The sequence below is a fragment of the Mesitornis unicolor genome, unplaced genomic scaffold, assembly GCF_000695765.1.
Source record: "Mesitornis unicolor isolate BGI_N332 unplaced genomic scaffold, ASM69576v1 Scaffold49022, whole genome shotgun sequence".
Taxonomy (NCBI): Eukaryota; Metazoa; Chordata; class Aves; order Mesitornithiformes; family Mesitornithidae; genus Mesitornis; species Mesitornis unicolor.
The window spans coordinates 1-11,644 of record NW_010170779.1 but is presented as its reverse complement, the minus strand read 5'-3'; the positions used below and the strand labels follow the sequence as shown (position 1 = coordinate 11,644).

Sequence of the window (11,644 nt, the reverse complement as noted above, 5' to 3'; positions counted from 1 at the left end):
TGAGGCTGACCGGTCTGTAGTTACCCGGGTTATCCTTCTGCATGAAGCTGCTCTGAATAGTCTCTCCCCTTAGCAAAATCCATTCTTCCATACAGATGCTACTTTCTTGCGGTCCACCCCAAGCACTTCCTTATGCTTATGTCTACGTGTCCCTTTCAGGTGGACCACGCCAGCCTCAGCCACCCCAGCCTCCACGGACAAACGCACCTCCACAGCAGCGGCTCTCTCCTCAAGGACAGCAGCCCCAGAGTCCCCAGTCCACTTCACCTCAGCAGCAAAGGTCACCTGGATCTCCACAGCAAGTCCGATCAGCAACTGGGTCCTCTCCGGTCCAGGCTTCCAAGGGCGTGTTCCCCCCACAGCAGCCTAGACCGCCTGCTCAAGGCCGGGCTCCAAGCCAGCCAAGCCCCACTGAAACATCCAAGCAGCAAACCACCTCACACCCGCATCTGAAGTAGGTGTTCTGTTAAACTGCTAATATCGGTAGACATTAGAATAAGGCTGTAAAAAAAAGTACCCAGAGCTGGCATGAAGAATACATCACCTGTTTTTAGGTAGTAGGGACAAAGGTCTAGACAACTGTGAGTGACTTCAGAGGTCTATATGCCTGGGCATAACAGGCCACCATTGAACTGCTGTCAGGAAGAACAAGTTGTATTTGACATCTTGAAGATTTCACGTTCTTCCTCCTGTTCATGAGCTCATTGTTAATTCTGTGCTCTACCCCAGCCGTATCAACAGAGCTACTGCCTTCCCAGCAGGGTGCATAGCCCGTACAGGCTGTAACCAGCACATTATTGGCCAGAAAGCTCAACAAGAGTCATTCCTTCACTATTCCCTGAATGCAGGAGCCACACAAGGTTCTTTACCAGGCAATTTTTTGCAGTTGGTAGCAAAAAGGGGCACGATGGGTGAGTATGGAAGCAGCACTACTCATATATATTAAACTCCAGATGGTGACTGTATGTTTAAGCGCTCTTCTGGAGCATCGCACACCACTGAATTATTGTGGATCTCTGGTAGCAGCCTTTGCTGCCACCCTTGATGGAGCATAGCTGGCTGGCATCATAGCAGAAAAGATTGGCAAAAAAAAAAATGCTTGGTGTTGACAAAAAGTTGACACAAGAGCAGATCGGTATGAAAAGGCCAGAACAAAATACAGGAATGAGAAGACAGCTTCTAGGCAGAAGAGGAGTGATGTTCTGGAACAGGCTTTCAGTGATGATGTCTACATTAGCAAGGCAAACCAAAAGCAGTGTATTTAAAGATCAAAATGTTGGTGCTAAGGATGCAGCCACCACACTATACATATTTCAAGTCCTTTAATTCACAGTCTGGTCTTGTGCTGAATGCCTATTGCTGACCAGGAGAAACCACTCAGTGACAAAGCATGGTAAGTGGGGAAAAATAGGACATTTACTTGCAAAGCACAGCCCTGATCTGAACTTAAACACTAGCAGACACACACCCAGCAGGAGCAGCGTGGCCAACCAAAAGACCTGCATAACACAGCTGACAGTCAGAGCAGACATGCCAGGAGGGGCAGGCAACAGCACACATTGCAGTGGACACAGCTACCAACTTGCCAAACCTCTCAGGCTCTCACATGTGACAGGAGAGCGCTGCCATTCATGGTAAGGCTGATGAGAGACACGTGACTCTCAGTATGAATCTATTCTTCTGTAGTAGTAGTAAAATTACTTAATTGATCCTCACAACAGTAGCACCAAATGGCAATTGTATGTTTTTAATGTGATGTTTTCATAAACACTTTCTAGTCTGTACCATGAACAGTATCAGCCACCCACCTGCGTCCCACCCTCTCCCCTCCTGCCTGGATGTCTTAACATATGGAGATTCTCCTTGATATCCTCCCCTTTTATCCCTGAATTTGTCTGTGTGGTGGAACACAAAGCATCAGTAATCAGCTTTGAACCATCACCTTCCCCTGCTGAGCCTGAACTCTGTTTTCTGTTTCAGCAAATCGCAGTCGCTGACGAACACCTTCAGCATATCTGAATCATCTCAGCGGGGAAATGCCACTGAAGACGAAGCAAAAGCTGAGACCATCCGCAACCTGAGGAAATCATTTGCTAGCCTGTTTTCCGATTAACAGCCCTGCAGCTGAATCTGTGCTTTTGTCAGCCTTCATTCTTCATATCAGTGTACCTGATGTCATCCTGGAATACACTCAATGGTACCCAGCAATTTACAGCTATCACCTGGGTAAAGGGAATTTAGAAAACTATAGTTGTTTTAATACAAAGATTCTAATGATGGTCTGAAAAGTGACTGTATAAAAGTGGCACTATTTCATTGGGTTTTGCGCATAATCAGAATCACATCTGTACAAATGACTTGAGTTGTAAAGCAAATTTTACTCCTTCTAACCTGTGTGGAGTCAACACATTTATGACAGTGCAAACTAGATTTTATTTTGATTTGTACATAGTCAATACAATCGCTAACTTCCAATTACTGAATCTTTGTTGAGGTTGAGCTAAAAAAATACAGGCTTATTTCAGAAACAGATGTGCAAAGGCAGAGTCAAGCATAAGTATTCATTGACTGATAAAGTGAGCACGCTTGAGCATGGAAGCACAGTGAACTGTGGAACTTCATGATACCAACTTTATAAAAAAGTCACTTTTCAGAGCAAAACTACATTCAAGTTAAATACAGTACCAGGCATCAGTAAGCGCCAAAGATCATCTAAGCAGGTCATCCAGATGGACTGCTGGCTTGTTCCAGATCACTCTGCTCACAGCAGATAAAATGTTTCTGTTTCATGCTTTGCATTTGTGTCCCTGCACATGATTCCCGAGTTCTGAGAGAAAAATGTCATGTTCTAACCCTGTAGCCTTAGCTCAAAAATAACCTGAGAAATGGGCCTTCCATACAAAAAAAACCTTCCTCCCCTGCCCCTGGAAACACCAGAGTTCACATTCACAGTTCACACAAATTCCAGACAAAACCCAGCTAAACTCCAAGCACTTTGGTGACTTGGTCACATCTGGTTAAGTATGTCCCCCAGGAACATGCTTAATTAATATCAGAGCTGATGAAGTGCACATACTTGTGTGCTGAGTGTTCCATAATGCCGAATGGACAGAGAGAGGGAGTGAAATCCTGTCTCCCTCCTTGAACTCCCATTGACTTCACTGGGGTGAGTGCAAAATGAACACAAACTGACAAACTTGCAACAGAACAGGAAAACTATACAAATTAGATGAGCCGTGGTCCATCCAAAGACACCAAGCCACGGGAGGGTATGTATGGGATAGCCCCAGGCAGGTAATGATCAGTATTAGTCATCCCTGACCATCCCCAAGCATTATTCTTCCAGAGAAAGCAGAGATGGACCTTTGCCAGGTGGGCTTTTCCCCAAAGCCTGCAACACAGAATGAAGCTGTGTTGTATGAGCACATATACTACAAGTGGGACATGGCAAAAACCAGGAATGACACAATCTACATTCACAATTGAAGAAAAAAAAAAAAAAGCACTTTGAGTAAATCAATGTATTTATGGCTATTTCTACCAGTTGAGAACCTATCTCTTGCACTGTGCTAGTTCTAGTTATAACACAACCAATGCAAGCGTCAGTCCCCATCCATCCCATGCCCTCAACTTGTTTTTCAAGTTCTGTCAAGTATTTTAGTCACAAACCACGCATACAGCTTCAAGGCCAGACTTTTGGCTTTGTGCTTCCCTTAGCATCTTCACCCTGATGACAGGAACGTCCAGGGAGGCAGGGGGGTCTGTAAGTTAAAAATATCTGAGCCAATGGCACAGACATTTGCTCTCACTTAAACAGGGAGACCCCCAAAGCAGCAAAAGCAACAGCAGCATTTGCCATCTTGGATCTTACAATTCACTGGTGGGAATACAGCCAAACAAGCAATTCCTTCCTGCATAGCACCTGTAATGAACATCTAAATCCAATGCAGTCATCTGGACCTCGTATGACCTACCCCTGAGCAGGCCTTTACACATATAATGGCTTTTGTGATCTGTGCACTTTCAGGCAAGTAACAGCAGAGGTTTTCCAGGCTGGAAGGCTCTCAAGAGACTCATCCAGATCAATGATTTATACCTCAAATTCAGTATTACAGAACCACCCTATTCCCTGATGGTTTTTTTTTCAGTTCTGTGTTGTCCTTCCAGGTTTGCTAAACAGTTTACAACGCAGCATCATAAATATATGTCACATCTGAGAAAATAAACAGACCCTGCTGTTTTGCAGTCTCCAGGAGCAATAGGAGTGACAAACGGCCTTGAGCAAGCGCTGTCCCACTGGCAAGAACAATAGTAGATTAACAGGCTCCACTATATGGAGAAAAGGTAATACAACCCTGGTGGGAGAGGATTTCCTTCCATAACACTTCCCTCAGCATGGTTTATGCCTTTCCTTACTAAATGGTCACCAGAGACGCAAAGACAAAAATAAAAGTTTACTGCCAGAATCCTCAATTGCTCTATCCCCTGAATCTCTTTATCTCTCTCTTACCAACACAACCTATACTAAAAATAAGTAGTGTCTGGTGTGACATAGACCCATAAATCCACCCCAGTTCATCACCAAAACAAACCACAACCATTGGATCATCTGCTGATGCTGTACTTGAACACAGCTGAGCTGTTCCTCCAAGTGACCACAGTGACAGGATCACACTGACTTGATACCCAGCAGGGGCTCAGATCTCAGTTGCCTGCAGCTCCTGTCATCTTTCAAGGGGCAGGCAAACAGAATAGCATCTCCCCTCCTCCTAGCTCCAGAATGCAAAGACGAGTAAAAGCAACAGGCACTTACAGCTTAACTTAGTTACTCCTATAGTCCTGAAAAGCACCTTCAGTTCTATCCACACAAGTGCTTTAATGAACACATTAGAGTTGATTTCCTAAGTTAAAATGACTAACTATATTGTGTCATTTAAACGTTCTGACACTACACCTGTATCTACAACTCTGAAGCAGTGGGTAGCAGGAGATTCACAAATGCATCATCATATATTCAGGTTATCACCTTCGATGCAGGGTTTATATTCCAAAATCACTACAATCTAACAAAGCAAGACAGAGCGGTAATACAAGGGGCGTATTCTCCATTTTAGGAATGAGGAACTAAGGTATAGCCCAGAGGTATTTAGGTATCTAAACACAACAGTTAGGGGCAGCAAGAAAGCAACACCAAAAATTGGTGAACAGACATTACATTTAAATCCCAGGGCAGACATGCCCCACAGCATGGGATATTTCTGACACAGCTGTGAAAATTGACCACCTGGTCAGAGCTCCCATTTTGTCCTGCATGCCTTTATTTTCTTCAGGTGGAAGGCAGGAAACATGAATAGATTTGTGTCTGGATCCAGCCCAAGAAGGAGCTGGGACACAGCTAAGACACCCACTCATATCCACCAGCTGGAAAATTAATTTATAATTTGCTGTTTAGATACGGACTGAGAAACATCTTGATTTTCTTGTAGTACCTAGGTGTCGTATTTCGGGAGGAATGCCACCTATGTTCCCATGCAACTAAAAGTCTTGTATAAAGCTAAGGTTCAGAATAATAGCAGTTCTACTCGTAACTGCTGCAGCATTTTCTTCTCTTTCACTAATCACAGACAGATACAGAAGAGCTTACAACCTACACATGACCCAGTTACTCCATTTGGTTGGGTAAAGTTTAATAAATAAGAAAATAATAAACAGAAAACCCAAGGGCAATAGCTCCTTATTTCCAAGCGACTGTTAGTAGTAACCTTAACAGCGCTGGATACAGATGCACAGTGCAGGTAAGAAATGCCCATCTATTGGGCATCTATGATTTCCCTTCAACAGCAATGACTTAGGAGCTTCTGAATAAACAAAATAAGCAGCTAGTTTTCCATTATTTCCTCTGTTTTGTCTTCTAATTTTATGCTGTTGGTCCTGAGATACTCACTTTATATTTCATATCCTGTTTTATGAAGAAAGGGAACTCTTCTTTAGGGAACCTAACAATTCAGGGTAAGTCAGGTTGCTTTATCTCTGGCTCACAATACCTTTACTACAATGTGAAGGAACAATGGAGAGGGAAGGAGTATCTTCAGGTAACTTAGTGGTGTACCTGTGAAAATGTAGATTCAGTTCTTCAAAAACAAACATTTAAATGACAAAATCCAGGACAAGCAGAACCTGTGGCACCAGCCTGGCAGAACAGGGCAAGGCTGTCTTCATGGCTGGGAGGGCCCAGCTCCAGAGCAGCACAGGGCATGCCAGCAGAGCAAGTAACGTGACTGCCACCAGGGAACTGGCAATGTGAGTACCACTGGCACCACAAAGTGAACATCTCCCGTACAAACAGAGATCACTGTTTTTATTTCCCAGAAATAACTTCGAAAAAGTGAAGAGTAAGCTACAAACTATTTTATCAGTTAAAGTTGTGTAAACATAGGTGAATATTATATATGCTTTTCTGAAGCGCTAATCACAAGGACAAAATGGTGCAAGACCAATGCAGCGTAGATTTCCCTCTTCCTTTTTACAGTCAGTGAAATGTAAGAAATCACTACACTTTAAGAGACATTACTATATACTTAAGTGAAAACTCTGTTGGAACAAGGCAATTCAACCAGCACAGGCAAACGTTAAAAATTAAGGCTGAACTCAGTATTAAAGGGAAACCACTGACCCCAGACTCTAAGTACGTACTCTGAGGTGTTTAATCATGGCAGGATTTGCACTGGTACGCCGTTACTGTGAAGTAGAAAAGGAAAGAAAGAAGAAATACAACTTTTGACAGCAAAATAAACTATTATATTTTACTTCCACCGGAGTTAATGGCAAAACTTTCTGACGCTGCTGAAGTGAGCCGATTTTATACAAAACAAGTTTCAGAGACCTGAAAAAGCACACAAGTATTACTGACTAAATAGCTTGTATTTAATAGGAAATGTAATTCCATTTCCAGTGTTGCAATTTCAAAAGGATTTTAGAAAATAGTATCAGCCGTCACAACAGTCGTCAGTACCATTTACAGTTACAGAAACACGGAGATCAATCCATCTTAAAAAAATACGTAAGAAATGAAAATTTCTAGCAAAGTTTAGTCACTCCAGTCTTCCTTTAATGGAGCTCCAGCATCAGCCTGCAAATCTCATCAGGAGACTTTAACGGTGGTCTTGTTAGTTGCTCCTTAGTTAATAAGACAATACTTGAAAGGTGCTCATAACATGCTATAACACATTTCCTCTTGGCAAGTTGTATTTTGATACCTAAGTATTAGAATTAAATGGGATTTACTGCAGTAGAGTGAGAATTCATTTTGCTTCTCCTGCTGTGATCCCATTTCCACTGCAACCAGGTCAACTTATTTAATTCCTTAAGTTAAGTTAGGCAGGAGGAAAGATTTATTTTTGCACCACTTTTAGTTCACACACAGTAAACGCAGCCAGGTACTACAGCTCCTTATTTCTAAAGTCAAGGAGAAAGACAAAAGTTTTGCTGCTGGTTCTTTGTAAAATTGCTCTGCTTTTGTTCAGACTTCCGAGTTGCACTGCAGCATGACTTTACTCAGTTGTTTGTAAAATGGATTGATTTGTGTTCTACTATTTCCATTGTAAAGAAAAATCCCTTCCCTGTATTCTTTGTGTCTTAAGTAACAATACAAAAAAGCTTTTTACCTAATAAAACATTAAAGAAAAAAGGAAATGTCATCTTTGAAAATTTCTATGACCTCACATCTACCATAACAGTGATAGTATCCTGTACTATGTGGAACATGGTAGATTTTTTTGGTTAACAAAGATTATTAGCCAGTTATATTTTGAACAACATCATTTTTCCTGGCAATTTTACAGAACTCTTCAAATAAGACAGACAAGTAGAGGGTTTGTATTTAAAGTGCTCTTTATCTGATGCAGCAAATATTTGGCCGTTATCCTTCTGGTCTCTAAGTAGCACTTCACAGATGGTTAAAGGTGAGGAGCGGGGCATGGAGCAGAACAAACTGTTCTAAGTTGTAGCTCTCCATGAAACAGACCTTAGTGCCAGGTGGTACAGCAGTACCAGGTCAAAAAACCAACCCAGCCTTTGTGGTTGAAACATCACCATGCACACATGTTCTTGTCACAATCAGAAAAGAAGGCAGATGTTAGTGCCTGGGATTTGCAGTCTCCTGCAGTTAGAAAGCAAGCTCAGGGACTAGAACTTACTGAAGGAAAAAGCAGAAATCAAATGAACGCACGGCGAATGTCCATGGGGCGGCCCCGGCTGGGTCTAGGCTGAAACCTATCACTGGGAGCTCGTCCTGGAAGTGTAGGGTTTGCTCCAGGCAAGGAACCAATTGGGTCAAAATGTGGTCTGAATGGAGGAAACTGACCTGGTGCTTCTCCTGGGCCAGGAATGAGTGAATTAATGGGGTCTCCAACATAGAGGAGTGTTGGTCTCTCATCATACTCTCCAATGATCACTGAGGGATAGATTGGGTTTGATGGGAATGGGCTGGGAGGAAAGGGAGTAGGATAGAATGGGTTGGGATGAAAGGGGATTGGATGAGGTGTAGGGGGCAAAAACATCATGTGTCTCCATCTCAGGGCCTCCTTCTTCTGTTTCAACCTTTTCTTGTATAGCTGCAGAGAGAAACAAAGGAATTTTAAAGCTCTGCAGGCGCTTTGTGCTCCACCTTCAGCAACTGCATTCACAGCACAGCAAAAATGCACTCCTCATCAGTCTGAAAACCCAAAACAGCAAACCCCCTGCCTGCCAAAGACCAAACACAACATCCCTGGAAGACTCCTAACCCATGATTTGGGCATGCACCGTGTAACTTGTTGATGCTGTTTTCCCCTACTCTGATCAAACTCAATATGTGTACACAGAACACCACATTTTTTAAACTAAGATTTAAATCAAAGTTACTGCCTCCCAAAGTCTATGCTTTATTCTCAAATTAGCCTGTGGAGAATAGTCTCAAGATAAAAGTATATTTAAAAAGCCACCTACTTCTTTCCAGTCTGTGTCACGAGGCCTAATAATAGGATCTACAAAAAGAAGCAAAAAATTAAGAGTGATCTATTTTACTTTTAAGCAGCATTCATGCCACAGATGCCCCCAGTTTTGTCAGAACTTACAGAAGAATCAAGAGATGAAAAAATACTTTTGGTCAACACATTTTTCATAATGATAATGCATCTTAAAAAGTTTAAACTCCAGGATCATTCCGTAGGTAATCTACTTGCACACTCACTCTACATAAAGCATCATCTCCAAAAGCTACAGAGTAAGTAAAGAAACCCCAGAAACACTGTCCCAGGCTTTGACTTCTGACAGCACTTTCCTTGATATCATTATTTCTTCCATCTCGTTAGAAATTAAAGCAGGAATATCTCTTCCCTCCACACCCTAACATCTACAATAGCTGGTACACCAAGGGAGCCAGGGAAACAGATGAAAACAAGGAAAAGCCTGCACCACAAGCAGTTGAAATGGGAGGAACCATGGCCATTAGTGGCCGAGTAATGGCTCAGCAGACTGTCACCAGTTTTCACAGCAGAAAACTGCACATCCACCTGACTTACACCTGACCAACTGTACAGGTTAGCATCACAAATGACTGCATTTACTCACAGTGTTTAAAAATCAGAAGTAGTTGCCTAAAAAGCCTCTTATCAAAATACGTCAGACCTAATCCCTCTGTTCACATGAGAATGTAATTAGAAAAACACGTGTTTCCACATTACCTCGGAAATCTCGCAAATACATAAACCTCCACAGAAGCTGGTCATTTGAAGCTGTGTAAAGATCACGGCAAACAGCAGAAAGAGAGATGAGTGACCGGACATCCAGAAGTCTGAAAATCCGAAACTTGAGCTCAAGAGGAAGAACCAATAAGCCAAACACGTCCGGCAAGTTCAGAGCTACAAAGCAGAGAAAAACATAAGTATTACCTAAGCAGTGCAGTTTACTCTCTCTGAAGACCCTGAAAGAAAGAAAGGACATTAGAGTATTTCCCTCAAATCATTTCCATTTCATGCCTGAGTCACATCACTTTTCTCGGAAACTACTCTGACATGACTTCTTATAAAACAGATCCCTTGCAACTCTAAGTACATTTACGGAGTGCACAAAACAGGGCCAATGGCACTTTATACTGACCACTGTAAGCCTAGGAAACATTCCACACGCCTAACTGCATTTATAGGCTACAGAACAAAGGAAGAGGTAAAGAAAAGAAAAAGACCTGCCCAATTTCTTGAGGCCACAAAACCCACAATAAACACAGAGCACATGCTTCACATCAAACACTCCCACACTGAAGTCTAGAGGGAATTCTACTGAATAGTTTTTGGAATACAAAGCTGAGACCGTTTATAGCAATACCTATACAGAGAAAGCCTGGATTCCTACTGCTCCACAAACACTAGCTTGGGTTATTTCCTACCATCCTTTCCAAGCCCTCAATGGCCAGTTACTGAGAAGATCATTCCTGGTGTCAGACTTCCAAATATGATGCTACATAAATTTTTCTGCTTTGACAAAGAAATGGATCAAAACTACAGAACTACTGCCACAAAACTACTGTGGTATGGTTTTCTCATCACTAAGCGTGGAAAACAGGCACTCCAGTCTCTTGAGACTAATCAAAAATTAAAACCAGGCAATTACAGTAACATTTTCTGAGAAACAAAGATTAATATAATTTCTTTAGAATGTCTAAATTACTTAATGCTTACTCTTTATATACCCATCACTGAACAGCTCTAACACTTTTCCTTCATGGCTTTAGACAGACTCCCTACCTTCCACCATCAGAAATGAAGTATCATCTCTAATTGTCAATATTTTCTCTCACCTTGTCGGGCAGCAGCCAGAAGAGAGTAAACCAGTTGGTCTTTAAAGAGACGGGATAACTTCTGAAGGTCTTTGTAAACACCTGCAACTTTTTCTATCAAAGAGAGGTAAAAAGCTTAAATTCAGAAGGCTATAATGCAAAAATTACATAAGAGCAGAAGAATTATGGTTTTCTTATAAGCAGAACTGTAATATGCTTGTAATCTTGATGGGAACAGCTCTGTAGCTACAATGCAACAATCACGCAACAAGTAATTCATCAACAAACTACAGAGCAGCTCCGTGGTCAGGCTAAGCTTTTCTTTGGCTTTAAAAAGCACCATGAAGAGTAATACTTAAGTTCTTCAGAAACAAACTGACTCTCAAACTGTGAGAGCTTCCATTGTCAGACTTCAAAGCTCACATGTAACATGCACCTACGTTGCAAATGCTTGCAATGTTCATTTTTGTGAATGTTTTTCCGTGCTGTTCTCTAAAGCAGCAGGAGTCAGAAGACTATTGTTGTACCAGACGTTATTTCACTGCTCAGTTACTCTTCCACAGCCTTTCAACAGGACGTGTACATCAGCAGCTGGGGCTACCCAGGACACGGTGTAGGACACCGAGTCAGCCTCAACTGGTAGCAAAGCAGTTCATACACACTTCAGAGAATAAAACGCTAGTCAGGTCTGTGCTCACAAGTATCCACATTTATCTGCCCTTCTTTCCTCTTAGTTTTCCTTCTAGTTTTAGCATTCTGGAGAGAGGCGTGTGGTCAGTACAAGTTTTATGACAAAAAGAAATCACAGAATCACACACAGAATCGCTCGGT

The 11,644-nt window shown here is 42.1% G+C and overlaps 1 protein-coding gene across 1 annotated transcript; it reads right to left on the bottom strand.

Moving 5' to 3' along the window:
* Window positions 1–7,872: 7,872 nt before the first annotated feature.
* Window positions 7,873–11,209, bottom strand: LOC104537022 (F-box only protein 7-like; the record flags this gene model as incomplete). Its single annotated transcript, XM_010179788.1, has 5 exons — window positions 7,873–8,612; window positions 8,986–9,023; window positions 9,723–9,899; window positions 10,835–10,921; window positions 11,131–11,209. Coding segments are annotated over 5 exons (780 nt in total), but the record flags the coding sequence as incomplete, so codon positions are not given.
* Between the last annotated feature and the right edge of the window lie 435 nt (window positions 11,210–11,644).